Source organism: Falco cherrug, chromosome 6 (assembly GCF_023634085.1).
Source record: "Falco cherrug isolate bFalChe1 chromosome 6, bFalChe1.pri, whole genome shotgun sequence".
In the NCBI taxonomy this organism is placed as follows: domain Eukaryota; kingdom Metazoa; phylum Chordata; class Aves; order Falconiformes; family Falconidae; genus Falco; species Falco cherrug.
In genome coordinates, this window is record NC_073702.1 from 7,487,991 (window position 1) to 7,507,046 (window position 19,056).

The following is a 19,056-nucleotide window of genomic DNA, read 5'->3' on the forward strand; positions in this document are numbered from 1 at the left end:
GTTACTGTTCCCACTGACATACACCAGCACAGTTCTGACTGACCATAAAGAAATTATTTCCATCATCTCTTAAGCTGCTTGCTGCTTTGACCAGTAAAAAAGATCCGTTGGGCAAATGCTCATTTGTACTAGGGGTGTGTGAGGAGGTATCTCAGCATATGCATTTCATAGTGCTCCTAAAATAAGGTTTGGAATAGTCGTACAGGAAGAAGAAAGAGAAGGGCAGAACAGCATGTAAGCATTAACACAACCTAAAGCTGTTGTGCCTTGAGGTGAAACGTGACAACCATTTGACAACATGTAGAAAAACTTGCAGCAATCTGAAGATGCCATAGCTGAGTGAGATCACAGGGAGTGTTGGGTGGGCAGAATGTAATTGCTGTTTGGACTTTTGCCAGGCGTTCTGGTTAACGTTTCTTTATTTGTCTCCCAGCAGTTTGACGAGTAAAATAGGAAGTGATTCTGCTTTATGGAAAAAAAAAGATATTCCCATATCACTAACGTAAACTATAAAAGCATAGTGTATAGAGAAAGAGACTATTTTAAAATGCCAGTTCCCAGTCTTCATTACTTTTGTGAGCTGTGACATTGTGAATTGATGGAACAGATCAGGGAGCCATATTCCTTCTGTTGCTTTTAGTGAGCTTGAATTTTATAAGGAAAATAGAGGAAAAAAATTAGTATTAAGCACCTTGGCTACATGAAAAAGGATCTCACCTGAAAACTTGTACAAGTGAAGATACTGGCTAATCAGTCCACTTCTGAGTTCTTCCAGAATGCCTGGCATTCCTAAATATGGCCCTGAAAATGACTAAACGTACTGTTCAGATGTTCTCACTTTCCGTGACTAGTACCACCGACCCTAGTTCTGGTTCTTATCAATAACTATCTGCCTGCATAATTCAGTTTTAGATACAAGTTTTTCTTAATGGCATTTTTTTTGTTTTCATAAACCCACTCAAAAAAAAAGTCTATCATTGTGTAATGGGGGGTGACTAGCTAATGCATTTATTTTTTAACTCATCAGAGAGCCTGTTGCTTACTCTCTATTTCAATTTTCAAACAAAGGCTATTCCATTCATCATCTGCCAGCTTTTCAGAAATTAAATTCTAGGACTGCCTTGTTTTCCTCTTTGTTGACCACTTTGGCTTTTCTGCACTGATGAGTTTCCATGTTACTTTCTCATTTCTATTAGATACCAATTTACTTTGTTTCCATACCATTTATGAGCAGACAGCCCTGTAATTCTCTTACATCTTTTCACTGGTTAAAAACTAAAAAACTAACTTTTAGTACTTACAGGTATCTAATTGTATTTGCCTCTTTTCAGGTAAGGTAGAAAAACTGAGGCTAGGAGGGGTACAACAGGGCTTTATATCCTTCTTTGTAACAAAGTAGAATCAACTTTAATTCTTATTAAATGAAAAATTCTTCTGAACACACAGAAACCTTCATATTTGAGGTTGCTTGCTCTGCTTCCACAGAAAGGAAATGCATTTTCAGCTGTATTTTTATAGAGCAGTAGCTAGTGACTAGTTAATCAGACCTGTCTATTCTGCATGGTTATCCTGGGGATATGTTCCATTAAGTGACTGTTATTTCTAGTTTAAGGTGATATTTAGAATGTGACTAAATACTGTCTGTAAAACTTACTGTATTCTCTTCTGTATGCTTTTACTCACCTCTTCTACTCTTTATTTTTGACCTGGGTTTGCCCTCTCTTGTAGTGTTCTTTCTAAAATCTGGACTTAAACTTGGTACCAGTGAACAAGGTTACGATTTTTTTTTCAGTTTAAAAAATTCGACCTGGAATTCTTTGAGAAGAAATTCAAAAGCAAATAAAATTAAATCCATGTGACATCCCATGTAGCTAATAAATCCTCAGGGACTGAAGTTTAACCATGTAAGTAAAGATGAATTTCAGATAAAGTTTTCTCTGCTCAAGTGCTGATGATATTGGACAATTGGAACTTGAGAATACCTCACTGCTCCAGCAGCATACTGCTGCTCTGACCTTTCCTAGGAGGACCCCCATTTGCCTGGGTTTCGGACCATCTTCTGAGGACTCTAGCATTCAACAAGGTTGTATCTGCAACACCAGATTTAGATGAAGCAGAGCTCCAATGCCATCTGGAAATTACTGTGCTCCTGGGGTTCAGTTAAAATGAACTGTCAGAAGTGAGATGCTGTTTACATATTTTTAAGCGTAGCTCAGAAGCTGAAGAAAACTCTGGTGACGCTTACTAGCTAATCATTTTCTGTCAGCCTTTCCTGCCAAGGCAAAGCATGCATTCCTAATACAAAGCAATGCAGAAGTCAAGTGTGGCTCTTCTTCAACAGTACTGATGATACTGGTTAAAGTACTGTTACTTATTAAGGTGCAACACCTCAAAATGTTGTTGCTGGATTATACTCTTTTCCCAACCTATTTCAGGTAATTTACAAAACAGCTGAGTGCCTGATAAAATCTTCCAAAATAATTCTCGAAACAATCCATAACATTTTTTTTATAAGTAATCCTCTCAAAGAAGATGCAAGTCACAGAAGAAAGAATTTCATGTGAAGACATTGTCTTAGTCTCACAATCTTCTCTGTTCATGCAGAAGTGACTTGCCATTCCATTTTTGGCTAACCCAATCAAAATTGCCATTATTACCTGCAGTTCTCATTTGGGTGAACAAATACTGAGCAGTTTTGAAAGTCAGGCAATCTATTTAGCGTGTCCACCAGAAGATTTAGGAGCCTGTTTCTCATCTTGTAAGCTTAAAAATATTAGAGATGGTCCCTTAGTAGTTGCAGCTTTGCTTTAGTTAGTTTGTGTCATATTGCAGAAATGCACCTGGAGCGTTTGTATTGAAAACTCAACATTGTAGGCGAGGACCTGGACCTATTGAAGTTAATGTCAAAACTCTCTTTGGCTTCAGCAGTACAGAACTGGACTGCAAATGAACAAACCAGCCAGCTGGATATATTGTAGAGAATTAATTATTGCAGACTCTTGGAAAGTTCCTTATTAACGCTATTGCATGTGAACTTTGCAAGCAAATGCTTAGAGCTAGTCTCTGATAGCTGTTTCTAAGAAAGTGAATTAATAACTGGCTGCTGGTTCATGCAGAGGGTTTTATGTTATTTTTTGTCATGTCTCTGAAGATTTCAGACAGTATAAATGATTTCAAGACTTCCCTCCACTAGATGGGGAAAAAGATGCTTATAGTGTAGTACTTGCTTACACTCTGCAGTTGTTGATATGATGTAATATTTTTATGCTTGGGTAAGTATAGATTTTGAATAAAAGAATTTAATTAACACTGAATAAATGTTCCTCATAATGGGAAGGTTCTCTGTTTCGTTCACGCTTCATGCTTCTAGCAGTTAACTAATTTAATTTTTACTCCGGGTGTTCAAGGTCTGTGATTTTCTTTCCTTCTGTCTTTCAGCCTGTCTGTCTTTTAAACAGGCTTTCCTTATGTTTCACAGTCAGAAAGAGATCAGCCAGAGAAATGAAAGAAAGGGAAAGTGCAAAGCATTTTTTTTCTTTACTTGGACTTTGCGTAATACGTAGCAGATGTGTATCTATGACTGTGCATAAAATATAAGTAATGTGAAAGATGGGGTATTTGGAATGATGTCTGAGATTTAACGACTAGAAAAACTATTTTTAGAAGTTAGCTAAAGGAAAAGTAATGATTTAAAATAATGAAACGTAGGTAGGATCAGTAACATTATAAAAGTAATCCTTGCACATGCAAACAACATACTCATCTAATATGGCTTACTAAGGGATATAACAGTTTTGGGGATCAAAATCCCTTTTGTAATTAGTCTTTTTTGAGTTTATTTGTCTATGCAGTACAATAGGATTTTGTATAAAAATGTTTAAATTCAGGATACAAAATGAGTGAAATGTGGCCAGTATTCAAAGTAAACAAAAATATATATGTTCAAATTGTCTGTCAAGCAGTAAGGGGTTTAGTGTGAGAAGTCCAGGACAATGATTGTTTTTTTGGAGTCTGAGGCAAACATTTTTTCAGTTTTCTTTTTTTCACTAACTCAGTACAGTAGACTTAAAAGTTTTCATGCAGAAATGTTGTGTATCTGGTTTCAGTCTTTGCTACTTCTTGATGTTTGTCTTATAAAGCTGATTACATTTTGAGCAACTTCAGGTTATTTCATTCAAACCTTCTGGTCACGCTATGATCCTCAACTTTGGGTCTTACATATTTCTATGCTCTTGATTATCATCTGTCTACATTTCTACTAACTTACGCTATTTTTCATTCATTGAATTTTGTGAAGTGCTATTTATTTTTTTTTACGATGCAGGTAATTAGGTTTTAACAATGTATTTTTTAGTGGTCTTGCTCTAAGGAAGGAGTTTTAAAGAAGATTTTGGAAGTCTTAGAGCAGACCAATGCACTGTAATAATTATACTTCAGTAGTCCAGAATGATACCTCAAGGGAGCTATGAATCCAGTGTATAATTTTTTCATGTGTGCTTGTCCTTGATGGTAAAATTGGATTTAAAAAAATAAGAAAAAGAATAGAAAGAAAGAAACCGGAAAATTGATTCTCCTTGAAGGTCATTAATGTTTCTAAAAAGAAGATAAAAAATGTACATGAAAATCTCATTGTTAAAGAAACCGTGCTAGCTTTGTTTTGAATAATAAGATTTTTATCAGTACAAGAAAAGGTCTCATAATAATAAAACTTAACTGTTATTTTCATCTGCAACTGGAAAGTATTCAATGGCTAAAAAATAGCCAAAGAAAAAAAAGCGGAAAAAAAGGATTTTGAAGAGGATAATATGGATTGCATGGAACTACTAGCTGAAGGACAGATTCATACTTTATTGTAATATAAAAAGGGTGTAAAGGAGAAGGGGAGGAGAAGGGAAGAAGGTGAGTCAACCAAAACTGCAAGATAATATTTAATTCAGATGTCTTTTCTGTCCAGTATTTGACTCAAATATCTTTCAAGTGAATGAAAGAAGTTGGCATAGAAAAGGAAGCTTAGGGAGCAAACTGAAGAGGGAAAGTGAAATTTGCACCGCATCTAAATCCACCAAAAAAAGGGCAGAGTGGAAAAAGTCTTGTCTGGAGGTTTTACAAAACCAGTTTGTCTTGAAGAACGCCTTAATGACCAGTCTTTGTAAATGAGCTTGTTCACTTCAAAAACTGTGTGTAACAAATATATTTACAGAGTCACTGAGGTTGGAAGTGACCTCTTGATATCATCTGGTCCAACCCGCTGCTGAGTAAAGCAGTCAGCTAGAGCAAGTTGCCTGGACCGTGTCCATTTGGCTTTTAAATATCTCTGAGGATGGAGACTCCACAGCCTCCTCGGGCAACCTGTGCCAGTGTTCTACCATCCTCACAGTGAAAAAGTATTTTCTTGTGTTCAGAAGGAATTTCACGCTCTTTAATTTGTGCTCATTGGCTCTTGTCCTGTTAGTGGGCACTGCTGGGAAGAGACTGGCTCTTTCATCTTCGCTCCCTCCCCTCAGGTATTTATACGCATTGATATGTTTCCCCTGGACCTTTCCTTCTCCAGGCTGAATAGTCCCAGCTCTCAGCCTCTCCTCATATGAAGGATGTTCCAGTCCCTTAGTCATCTTCATGGCCCTTTGTTAGCCCTTGCTCCAGGAAATCCATATCATTCTCATACTAGGGAGCCCAGACCTGGACCCAACACTCCAGATGTGACCTTACTGGTGCTGAGTTGAGGTGGAGAATCACCTCCCTCAACTTTCTAGCAAAACAGCTTTCCTGATGCAGATGTATGTCCACTTTTAAGTGTTTTGTAACCTGGTCGTCCTTCATCAAGGGTAAGTTTTCTTCTTCCCATAGGTCTCAGGGGCCTGGGATTCCTGCAGGCTGGTCGTACCAGTAAAGACTGAGGCAAAATGTGCATTGAGTACCTCGGGCTTTCAGTGTCTTTTGTCAGCAGGGCCCCTGGCAACGTACAGGCTAATGCTTACCTTCCATTGAGAATCTGAAAAGAACCACCTCCTGGCTCACATTGTTCTCATCCTCTGCTAAAACAGTTTGCTGTTCATGGTGACAGTTGTCGTTGCAGTTAATCATTTAATTAGAGGGACCCAAAGAAGCCATCTCCATTCCCACAATATCGGGCTGACTGTACCTGCTAGATGTTGCTTTAGATCTCTTCAGGTAGGGTATGGTTGGGAGTACAGTTATTTGTCATGAATACAGCAAGACTCTTTGCTGTTGCTGTAATACAGATAGTAATGAAATGCATGAACTCTGAGTTAGTTGTATCCTGAGGCAGTCATCTCTAAATAATCTCATTATCCCAGACCCCTGAGACAAGCAGTCCCTAAATATCCCATACATGTGGGCATAGATGTGTAATTGTAGTTAAAGTCTTTTATGGCACCAGTGTTTTAATATCTATTTTATTTTGAAATGGGTCTCATTTCAGACAGTTAGCCAGAGTGCTGCCAAAGCCCACGTGTGAACGGTGTTTTGCAGTGACAAATGAGTACAACTTGTCTCAAAATCCATTTGTCTTTTTTCGCTTGGATCCCTCTTCAGAATATGATGGGTGGCCTACTTTTGTGGGGATGAAAAATTATTTTCCTATTCCTTTGTGACATTATGGGTCTCGTAAACTGTTGCACAGTCTTTTGGAGTAGGTAGCATTATTAGGATGGATATTAATTATTTTCAGGCTGCTGATTCATCACCTCTGCATGATCTATATTTGTCTCTTGAATGTTCCTCACCTCTTGCTAATTATAGGTGGTCTTGAGGGAACCAGCTTCCTAAGTGAAATAGGCTAGTGTAACACACAGACTGTTTTTGAAGTGTGTTCCACTGAGGGTTGATTCATGTCACCTACTTGCATGTTCACAGCCCACAGATTTTTTCACAGTTCTGGGGTGGGCATATGCTAATGCTGCTACCTGCTGTCCCATTTGGGAGCAAGCTTCCCAAATCCCCTTGCCCTGAAAGCATGTAAATTCCTTTCTCTTGTTTCAAAGCTTGTTGAGTGAACTGGTTATTTTGTTTCTGCTTTAAGAAACATCAAATTTTGTGTCTTTTTGCTGCCCGTTAATTTTTCCTCTGTTTTATTCATTCCATTTTTTAAAACCAGATTTAAGCTGTTCAGCAGACTTTGCAATTACTGTTGCATCAGTCATCTGAAACTGAGCAGGGAAAGAGCTTGTGCACGTTTTTTTCTAGTTGTCTGTTTTGCTTATCTAAAAAAGTCTCTCTCCATCTTTTTTCCCTTCCTATCTCTTCTCTTCCCCTCCCACCTGCTAGCCCCTGAAAATTGGAAACATGAGAGGCCTTGTCTCAGCATCAGATAAAGAGCCAGGAAATCCTGACTCTTTCCATGACTCATTGTGTGTGTCCTTGGGCAATCTGTTACTATTACAGACAAAAGCTGTGCACAGCACTTGGCTGAAAAATTAAAAGCAGGGTGCACGATCCATGGAGATTATTTTCAAATTTAAATCAAAGCACAGCAAAAGTGGACAGGAAAGAGAGGCTGCAGGAGATGAATACTGAAGGAGCAGTTTGTGAGCTGCATAAATTGTCAGTGCAAGGAGACAGCTTGCAGGAATTTCTGTCTTGTTGAGGCCTTTGGTTCCGTCACAGTGCAAGTGTGTGTTGTGGTAGATGATGGACACACAGTCCTCAGTTTCAGAGCTGTTATGTTCTTACTTGAAATGAAGTCGATAAATAAGGGTGATGGAAAAAGAGAGGCTGCACCGTTGCATAGGTGAACCCGTACTCAGCTTTAATAATCCAACCCTCTGAGGGTTTTCTTGAGAGATGGGCTTGGTGGCTTTGATTATTAAATGTATGTAAATGCCTGAGGTTTTGCTGTTTGTTTGCTTTTTTTTTTTTTTTTTACCTTTCACATGTTGAAGGTTGTGAACTCTTCCTCACAGTTTAGAAGAAATAACGGACATCTCTGGAGAAAGCAAAGGTCTTTCTAGGCAGTGTCACTTGGAGGTCGGGGAAGACAAACGGGATCATTTACCTATATTTTCCATGATAAATCAGACATGAAAATAACTTCCAAAAGTAACAGAGTATAATATAATAGAGAAAAGTGCCTTCTGTATTGCTTGTGTGACTTCCTTGGGTAAGGCCGAATGACATGACCAGCTGACTACAGGACTTGCTGCTTTCAGAGTGTATTTCCAGACATTTTAATACCATGTCCGTTCAGTGTTCCTTCACATGACATTGACTATAGCTTTATTTTTACTATTTTTATGGCCTGTACATTGCTGTGGTATGGAGGGTGGTATTTTTATATTCAGCAGCAAACTATTTGATCTGGTTTAAGGTGGCCCTTCCATCTCTCCTGGGCCTCTTGTTCATGTCACCTTGTCTCTTCCCTCTGCTCCTTTTGCCTTATCCAGTGACTATGCAGCTGTGCCGACACAGCAGGGGGAGAAGTTTGCAAGGGCATTTGCTTATTGCTTAAACGGCCACCAAAGAAATGCATACTCCTCAGGGGAAATATGTTAGTGAAGGCTACTAGGGTCTTTGTAGAATCTCTGGCTTTTCATTTGACGAGTAAAAAAGGCCGGAGTGACGGATTTGGTTTTGATTTATTGAACACTTATGCATTTTTTTCCCGTTTTTGACAGTGGTGGTTTATTGAGGGGAAGGACATCAGAGTTCTGAAACTCAGAACCTTTTGGTGATTCTAGGGTATGTAAAAGGTCATCGTCTCAAAAGGTCAGTCCTGCCCCTGCAGTGGAGGTTAGTGTCCTGGTGCCAGACAGTGTAGGGTCCATCTGACCTCTGCTTGCAAAGTGTGAACTTGCATTTCCCACTGTTGCTGCTCTGTTGACAGGCTGAGATGGGACTTTGATGAAAAGACTCTTTCAGAAAGGGTTTAGCTGTGGATTTTATGTAGTCAGATGTAGTCAGCTTTTGTGATCAGTTTTTATCCCATAGACTTGCAGTAACTGGAATGGTCTGTAGCTAGGACCACATGGAACTCGTGTTTCATTAAATTTAGTCCCCTGCTATTGCAGATAACATGTCACGTATCATCAATTAGTCAAATTCCATCTTAAAATCACATTGGTTCCTTGTACAACCCTTCCTTTTGGAAAACCAATTTGTTGTCTTCCAGTGACTTCAAGAATGATCATTAACTGATGCATTCATCAAAATTTTCCAATTCTGTCCTGACAGAGAATAAGTATTTAGAGTAGTCCGATGCCTGTCAGGGGCAGGATTCCATAAGACATTTATGAATCTAGATTTGATTCCCATAAGCACTTCACCACATGAATAATTGCCTCCTTTGGACAATGGAGTTAAATTGAGCCACTCTGAGCTGTTCAAATGTGTGTGCAGAATCAATGATATGGGACCAAGTTCAGCTTCTGAATAATCATGTTCTTGTTGATGAAGTCATTAGAATCAAAAGGACATGTGAATTTGTCTCAGGTCAAGGTTGTTTTCTTCAGTATTGTTTTCGAAGAGATAATCCTCTGTCGTCAGTCATTTTAAAGCCTTCCTTACTGACTTACTAATTTAATAGACTAATTCTCTCATGGGTGACTACTGACAAGAAATACTTGGAAGGGATGCACCTTAAACATACTGAAGTCAAAGATAATTGTATTAAACCTTCTTAAAATGCAAAAATCATTTAATACCAGCAAAATAAACATCTAGCATGCCGAAATTACATTACTGCATTCAGTTGTTCCACGGGCAACAGGAAAGCTTTTTCATGGTGAAAGTGATATGGGACTTTGATATAGTCTAGAAAACTACTTCAGTTTCTGACAATATCCTCAGTCTAACTTTTGAGTTTTGAGGGTCAACCATACTGGGAGTTCCCACAGCTGAAAATGCATGCTGCACGTGGAGAATTTTCCTAGTATCTCCGTAGTTAAATTACATTTGTTTTGTACATTATGTGCTACTCTTACAAGAAACTATCATGGAGTATGGCAATAAACAAAGTAGTAATAAACACCACACATCTTGAAACACCTTCCCTGCCCCTCCCCGCCTCGCCATACAATTTTGCTTTTAAAAATCATTGCTTTATTTGCTTTTACTGTTGTATGAAGATAATAGTACGTCTTGATGTGAACAGGTTTAGCTTGCAGGACTGGGTTTTGAGCACAGTCTGCTTTCAAAAAGCACTTGAAAGCTTTTATCTTCAATTAACCTGTTGTTGGGGGAAAGATATTCTAAAAACGGTGAATATTGTATGTATGTATGAATATTATGAAGCTTCAAGGTCAGCAACTCTTCTTTTTACCAAGAAAACATCTGTTTTCATGTGTTTGAACCTTGAAATGGATGGTTTCAGCTTTTCTTCTTGCCGCAGCTGGCAAAAAAGAATGTGCACGGTTCCTAGAAATAAAAATCAGTTTGACCTAGTAATGATTCAGATCTCACTGATAGTGACCTTAAACTACATCCTTTTGAGGCTTTGAAAATGTTCTATTACCCAGCCAGCATTAAGCAGTGAAACTGTTGTGTATTGAATGCCTGGCCTTTTAACAGGCATCATGAGATTGTACAAGAGCAGGATGACCCGGCCCAAAGGACAGCCCTTCTCAGATTGTGTCCCCCTGGGAATGAATCACAGCCGGCAAAGACATCTTCCTAAATATCCCTTAGTTGTTGTGATTTTGTTTTTTTCTTTTTGGGGTGTCTCTCTATTTCACAGGATACAAAGGAATGCCGTATTTAAATTATTTTTCCCTTCATCTTCTTGGTTAGTGCTTTTATTACAGCCATATCATCTTCCAAACACCTGTTCCCATTTTAACCCCATCCTAATCTCTTGCCAAAAGCTGAACTCGGGTAGGAATGCAGTAGTCCCAATAAGGTGTTAAAAATAAAATAGTAGTTGATACTTAAATACCCATTTATATACACAAACAAATTAATCCTCATACCTCACGCAGGGAGGTATTTATTCTCATTCCAGTTTTAACTGCCAGGAAGCGAAGAGAGAATTTAAGCAGCTAATTTTTCAAACTTGCTTTTTTCCATAAAGTTTTCAAAAGATAACCCAATGAAGACACCTGTTCAAACTAGTTTCAAAGTGTTACTTAAAAGTGCCACATTCTCCTTTAATGTACTCTACCTTGTTCTTTTGAGTTACGGTAGATCGACTGTTTGGACCGTTTTAATTGCATGTAAATGTAAGCACATAACCAAATACCTCTCATTAAAAGATATCATTTATTTCTGTTGTTCTCTGATGCATCCATTCTGTGTCATGCTCCCTCTGCCCCCTCCCCGCATCTTCTTGGTATTTCAAGTGGCACTTCAGGTGGTGTTTGTGTTTGGTGTATTCAGAAATGGATGTGCACACAGGAGATGGCCATGTCTTACACTGTGGCAACATTGAATATCTGGCAAGATATTGCAGCAGTTCCAGCATGACATCACAGTGTGCTCTGCTCATGTGCCATTTGCTGAGAGAGACTCTCTAAACCCAGTTTACGTCTGTGTACTGGTTTCTGTGCATTGCTAGCTCTAAACATTGCAGGAAATTAAGATTATAGACCATTTCTTAACTTCCAGTTTTTTGCTGATTTTGGTTTTGGATATAACTGAAACACAGTTTGAAGATGAAAGCAAAAATAAAGTGGAACTTCACCCACCAGACCATGAGCAGATAGAGTATTAACCAGAAGTGCTTGGCTTCTTTCTTTGTTTAAAGCACTTTACCACATCAGTTTTTAATACAGCTTTTCCTGACAGTCAGATGGAAGACAGAGCAGGTGCCCTCTGGTGCTGCTCCATAGTTTCTCCTGTCAGTTTTACCTATCTGTTGGGTTTGCTATAGCATCTTGGTGTAAGAGATGAGAAAGTTGCCTTACGAGTGGTCTCAAACAGACTTTTTAAACAGGTAGCTAAATTTGGACGAAGAAAAAATTATTTTCATTAAGTTACAATTAAAAAATGCATTGACCTACAACACTAATATCTAATGGCTCTGGTGTCTTGCCAGTGATGATTCCTGCAGATAATTTTTGCAGTATTGCTATTACACTGAGAGTTGCGGAGAGCATGAGGGAAACCCAAGTTTTGTAGTTACTTGTATGATAGCCTTGATAACGCACCACACCAATTACATAGCTCTTTTATTTAGTGTGGATGCTTGTCTAAACTTCAGTTTTTAGCAAGAGATACTACTTTGTCCTCCTTATGCTTCCAGTTCCTTGTTCTCTTTAGCTTTCCACCGTATTGCTTCTAAAATTAAAATAATCTTAGCCTGCTATTTTTTCTCCTATTAATGGGAGGGAGAAAGAAGACAAGAAACACAAGCAAGAAACAGGCATTCTCCAGCCAGGCACCGAAGGGGATTCTGGCTTGCAGATTTTGCCTGGTGCTGCAGCTGGGCAACAATAAATAATTATTTTTGTAGTAATGTTGCTTTTCCTAGGGAAACAGTGTGAGCAAGACTGCATGGGGACATGTCTCCTACTGTAGTAGTATGAGCCATAGCACGGGCTGGAAGTAAATCCTGACTGAAGGTGTATTGTGTGGGTTTAGGGGAGAAGGATTGATTGGTATGAGGAGAAAAATGTCAGGGGAAGTTGTTAAAAATAGGAGAAGGAAGATCTGAGTTAACATGGTGAATGGTTCAATATTAGGGAATAATAGAGAAAATAATAGTTTATGATGAAGGGAACATTTGAGCTGGAAAAACAAGCTGGTAATAGAAGACTATATTGTTCATTTTCTTGATTTGGATGATGGAGCACTTGGAAGTTGCCTTCCTATTTTAGAGTTTGCTACAGTACTTCGTGGCAAAAGGGACAGGAGGAGAGGAAGGAAGGAAACATTTGCCAGCTTAGAATCCAGCTGAGCATGTTACTGTGTAGTAAAGACCTAAAACCAGTGCTTCTCTTTCACATTTATTAGCACTTCCCTGTCTTCAAGTCATAGTAGAATTGGAATACAGTAAGAGGGTATTTTGCTGAGATAGGATGCTTCATAAAATACATTGCAGAGAATACTGTCAAAGAAAATCTAATTGAGAGCCACAGCCATGCACATGACCAGAACTTCACAGACCTGGGAAAGCCAGCATCTCATCAAAGAAGTAACTGTATAGTGTGCTGACTGATCTCCGATCTCACACCTGACATACACCATACCTTATCAGCTTGCTTTTGAGAGTGGTGATTTGATGATACTGATGAAGAGAAATTATGTTGCTGCTTAGTTGAGCCTATTTATTCCCTATGGAATTAGCTACAATTTATTTGCTTTGTGGTCAAAAAGTAAATCCATGTATCTCTCTATCTAGACCTTTCTTCTAAAAGGCATCAGACTATGCAGAGTGCCTTGTTCAGGGGTGTTGTTTTTTTTATTCTTTTCCTCATTGCTGAAATACTACAAGAGGTGCAGTTGTGGGATGCTAAGCAGCAACAGTGTTCGCTCCTTTCCCTTTCTGGGGAAATGCTTGGGTATTGTAGACGCTGGTCAAGTTGAAACAGATTTCCAAGAATGCAAAGAAATCTCATGGAAGGAGAACTACAAAAATACAACAGAGCCTTAGACTGACATGACTTTCAGGAAATTGGCCCAGAGCAAATCCTGCTGTGACAGCAGGCTCTGTGTGTGAAGGTGTGAAATGGCGAGCTGTGCGTTGAAGTGCAGGTCTTCGAAAGGGTAGCAAACGTAACCTTCTCCAATTCAGCCTTGTGCAACACCTTTCGGGGAGGCTAAAAAGTTTTTAGGAGCTGCATCGTATGTTCAGGTTTGGTGTGCCAGGGATTAATTTCTTCACATCTCTAGCTTTAGGATGTAGCTAGTGTGCTGTAAATTGACACAGCAGCTTGCAGTGCCTTGTTTGTTTTAGGTTAACACGTGTCTCCCAACTGCCCTTACAAGTATGTGCTTAAACAAATGTCTTTTCTACAGCACTTTAAAACCACTTGATGCAGAAAAATATGTGCTGCTCGGATTGCCTGATTAGTGTGAAGTTCATCATGGTAATTACTACAGTAAAACCCAAACATCATCTGGTGTTAAGAAAATCCTAAATTCCATGGGTTTTGCAGCCTCGTTTGCTTTGGATCAGTAATTGCAATGCAACATGAGTACCAAGTTTCGTCCCCCACTGTGGTCTGCATTCAAGAGAGAAACTGTATTAAGACTAACAAAGGTAAATAATACTCCTGTTTCTGTGCCTGTCTTAATGATGAGTACCTTTTTTTTTTTTTTTTTTTTTTTTTTTACTTTACAAGAAGTAATGTCTGCAATGGAAATAAAAGTAGTATAATGAGGAAGGCTTGGCAAAAGACAAAATAAAGCCATGAAGTTTGGGATTTCTCATATCTAGATGTAAAGAATCAAAAGAATAATAGCATTCTCAACTTAACCTGAAAAAAACCAACCCAAAAAGTTTTCCTTTTTTCACGCAAAGAACTACTTGATCTAAAATTTAAAAAAAAACCAAACAACTATTGTCTTCATATAAAATGACAACATGAAGAAGTTTATTTTCTACTGTTTTTGCAGCTGCTTATAGTTTTCCCTCTAAAGCCTGAAAAAGCTTCGGCATGCAACTGTTGTGTTAGCAAAGAGATAGCTTGCAGTGCACGTGCACAGCCTGGGACTTCAGAGGAAATCTTTTGCTTTTTCTCATTTATCTCTGTCACATTTCAAATCCAGCTTCGTTCTTATAAGAAATTAATACTTTTAGGAAGGATTAGTTGAAAGAATGCATGCTGATTCATAGATGGGTTTATTTTGTCAATCCTGAAGGGACATTACCAGAATGAAAAATCATATTTAAAAAAAATAAATCCTTGCTTTGGTTACAATTAATTCCACTAGCAATTAAATGAAAGGAATCTACTTAACTTTCTTCTTGGTTGTTTTGGTTATATTTTATATCTTCCCTAGCTTGGACAGAAGAAGAAAGTGATTTGTCAGAGTGACATTCTAATGAGTTTCTTCCTGCAATGAAGACTGGAAAGCCCACAGATCCGCCGTGCCTTTCACGTTGTACAGGAGAGGACTTGCCTTCCCCCAGCCTTCTCCTAGAAGTGCTTGGGGAATTTGGTTGTTTAGGTGATAGGGCTACTGAAGCCAAGTTCTCCCCAGCTTTTGTTGCCAGCAGCATTCCTCTGCTTCTGTGGTAGTATAGCACTGACCAAAAATAGGTTTTCGTTAAGACTTTCAAGCTGCTTGAAACAGCTTCTCTTTGAGATGGGAAATTCCTTGCAGTTACATATGCTAAAGAATGGCCTTGACCTCCTGTGGAGTCCTTCACAAAATGTCCTCTCTTCCACACCCAAATCTGAGCCTTGTAGGGGTTAGTGGGTCAGATTGCAAAGCTGCCGTTCCACAAACACTTATTCTTCAACCCAATTTGCAGGGTTTCAGCTTGTCAGGGTAGCACAGTTCCACAACATGTGCTTCTGTTGACTTCATTATTGCTGTCACCAACATAGTCCCCTGCAGCACAGTGCTGCCGTGTTTGGCTCGGAGAGTATTCTGGATATATTTTAGTTTCTGTCTGCATTGCAATTCAAGCATGGTAGTGATAATCATGAAGGCTTTTATACTGACCCTAAATTTTAGCTCCTTATTTGACTAAATATTTGAAACTTGGCTTGTCCAGCAGTATCTGCTCAGTCAACCTGTAGTACTGTAATATTGTTTTAGTGACCTTTTCAATGGACTTGTATTCCTCTAGTGACATTTTTGTTTGAAATTGTTTTCCATAGTAAAGTATTTAAGACTTACTAGCCTAGTGGTGTGAAGTTCTGCTGCTGTGAGCACAGGCTGGTGGTTTCTCATTTCACTTAGTCCAAAAATGCCAAGGAAGGGTAATGATGTAGAACACTTTTCATATTCTGATGTGTACTCAAAGCCAGGCTTCTCACTGCATGGCCTTTAAAGCATGTTGGGAAGCTTTCCCTTTCTGAGAGAACCTGAAACAATTGTTTTTGGCATGTTGCGATAAGTGGCAGCCATTGATTGTCTGTGGAGGGGATATTAGAGCAGCCAAGTCTACTTAGATGACCTCTGTGGCACAGGGGAAACAGGCATACAGTGGCATCATGTTCAGCTATCCTCCCAAGAACCTGGAGTGTAGGAAAAAGAATTAAGTATCAGTGTAACAGAGGGCAACTTTGCAGCTGGAGTACAGCCAGGCAGTTTGCAGACTACCAGGAGGCCATCTTAAGACAAGGAAATCCCGCACTGTCACGGTAGGGACATCTCTGGCTCCTCTCATTCTTCTAGTAGTGAATATGCTGCCTTCCTCTCCAATTTCTTCTAAAAATGCCTTTGCACTTACCAGAAGCAGCCTCAGAGATATGCAACAGCTTGGTAGCATTAAGTCTGGAAAAGACAGATGCTTTTTTATGGGTCTGTGGATTCAGTGGGAGTGAGCATAAATATAGCAGTTAATGTTCTCTCACGTCTCTGCTCATCTAATGCCATCTGCTTTGTGTCCGTTCATTCACACTGGTGCCAAAAAGTAATTCTGGCACAGGTTATTTGTGCACCAGCGGACTTGGTCCCTGACTGTTAGGTGAGTGTGAATATGTAAACTGTGTGGTATGGGTAAGCAGGCGAACTCTGAAGTTTTAATGTGGCTGTTCGTAAGCAGCCATTGCCAATAGATGCTAATCCACAGGGTAATGGTAACAACTGTAAGGCATCGCTGCTTCTGGTGGTGGTGGTGCAGGAATGGGAAGAGCACCACTGTTGCACCTCAGAGAAGGAAGTAGTCCTTTGGCTCCTCTGGTCCTTGTCAGCAGCTGTGGGAACACCAAACTCTGAGCAGAGAATTCAGTTGTTCATAGAGCTGGGACCTAGGTGTGGTGCAGATGCTTGAATGCTGCCACTCCTTGATCTGTCTTTATTTTACAGAGGTAAGAAATGTCAGGCACGTTTTTATGGCCTTCTCTATGTGTTTATGCACATTGTCACTGTAGTTGTACCAGTGCATTGGTAAATACAGAGGAGGAGTTACGTGTAGGCTTAGTTATACTCACACAAACATGTTTATATTACTTTCTCTGGTTCTTTTTTCAAGGTAGAGATGTATTCTATGTACAGGGCATCTTGACTGCACTATTAATTGCAACCACCCAAGCGCTTGTACTAGCTGTAATTATTAGGAATTAAACCACAACACTTAACACTAGCCATAGCTTTTGTGCCATACAAATCTGTATGTGAATTAGACATTGGTCTGATGCTTTGAGTATATGTTATCTTCCAAACCCAGCTGTATGTGTGGAGAAAAAGACTGACTATTCTCAGCTTTTCACTCTTGTTTCCACCAGAGCTTAGTCTCTTCCCTGTGATCTGCCAGGAGAATTGTTTGTGCAAACCCTCCCTGTCTTGTTTCTTGGATAAATCAATCTGGTTAGCGCTGACTAGAGTTTAGCATACCAGTCTGATTTCACCAGATGCTAGGTAGAAATTTTGAAATGCCATTTTGTGGGGAGAAAGGAACAGTAACTTGTTGCAGAGGGAAACCATTGAGCCTGTGAAGTTAATGTCATGCACCACTACAGCTGGATCTAGGAGCAGAGGTCTGCCCACAGCTGACCATGTCTTTTTGGGGAGGTTACTATCTTCCTGCGCACATGGATGGCGTGGCATTGCTTGATTACTTGTCAGCCTTGGTGGAAATGAAGACAGCATTTGACGTTGATTGTAGGCTGTAGCCTCATTGGTGTATAATCAGCACCTCCTCTGCAGTCATTCAATCATGCCCGATTTCATACCAGCACACGTGCGGGATTAAAGCGCGGGTATCTGTACAGATTGTCCGCTTGCAGTAGATATAATTTAAGATAGCCATGTAAGTTGTGTTCTAGAACACAATGTGGCATTATGAACTGTGTGTGATACTGTCTAAAAATTGGTCTAATGTTCAAAGAAGACAACAGTAAAATGTCTCTTATGCATTTAAGCCTCAGTTTTGAGCCTGGTGGTGGAGTTTTGTTCTTTGTTGTGCAATGGAAAAGCAAAACTAGAACAGTCATATTTCAGGAAATGTTCGTAGGTTTAATAGGTTCATTTTCTTCTGCTCAAACCGAAGCATAAGTAACTACTTTCAGCCCACTCTTTTCCTTTCTATTATGCAGGAGTAAAGGCAAGTACAATTCCCTCTCCAATACTGAAGAGAAATTCTGTAGTGTGTCTTCTACCTGCTTTTGTTTAGCTCTTGGGAGAGACATAGGTATTAGAAATTCTGTGTCCTCAGACATAACACAGAGATATTTATTTATGCGTGATTCACGTTGTCTCCTTTAAAGAGAATTCAAACATAAGAACAGTTTAAAAGTTTGTGTTAGAGCATGGGAATGCATCTTCTGGCATAAAGTGGTTTTCAGCTTTTGTTGAGATTAAGGATCTGGCTTCTTTTCTGTTTCTTGCAGATGATTGAAAGATTGAACTGCTTTTCCTTCACTTTTTTTTTTTAGGCAAGAAAATGATTTTCTCTTAGTGCTGTTTCCTCTGTCTGTTGTCAGCTCCACAAGACAGATTGTATGCACTGGATTTGCAGATTGCATTTCTTTATAAAATATATTGTTTAGCTGCCTACAGTCATGCTTCTGCTTCTCTTAGAGCAGTCATCCACTCCACCCGCTCACCAAGTGTTACTGCTTGGGTAGAAGAGATTTCTTTCCAGCAGCTTCTGCCATCTGGAACCACCTTCTTTTATCTCCCTAGTTCATTAGGTCTTCATAGCTTTCAAAATACTTTCTGAAATTACAACTTTTTTCTTTCACCTGTTAATCGTCAGTCTTTGACTCTGTGAATGGATGCTTAATACAGTAGGAAATTCCCTTTACCCACTGTTGTCTTGAGATTTTTGTTGTATAAAGTCAATAGAATGCTTTGATGCACAGTTTGATGAAACCACACACACACACAAAGTTACAGAATGGTTTGGGTCGGAAGGAACCTTTAAAATCATCTGGTCCAACCCCCTGCCATGGGCAGGGACACCTTCCACTAGACCAGGATGCTCGAAGCCCCATCCAGCCTGGCCTTGAGCACTTCGAACGATGGGGCATTCCCAGCTTCTCGGGG

At 39.4% G+C, this 19,056-nt stretch overlaps 1 protein-coding gene across 2 annotated transcripts in view; it reads left to right on the plus strand.

Moving 5' to 3' along the window:
- Positions 1-19,056, plus strand: part of UBE3D (ubiquitin protein ligase E3D) — an 84,526-nt gene that overhangs the window by 59,854 nt on the left and 5,616 nt on the right. The window contains exon 10 of one of the 2 annotated variants that reach the window (XM_055714052.1): positions 13,909-14,135. The exons of the other annotated variant lie outside the window; for it this stretch is intronic. Coding sequence (XP_055570027.1) covers positions 13,909-13,926 — 18 coding nt within the window. The 3' untranslated portion in view covers positions 13,927-14,135. Of the gene's footprint in view, positions 1-13,908; positions 14,136-19,056 lie in introns of those variants that run through there. 2 annotated transcript variants of the gene reach the window in all.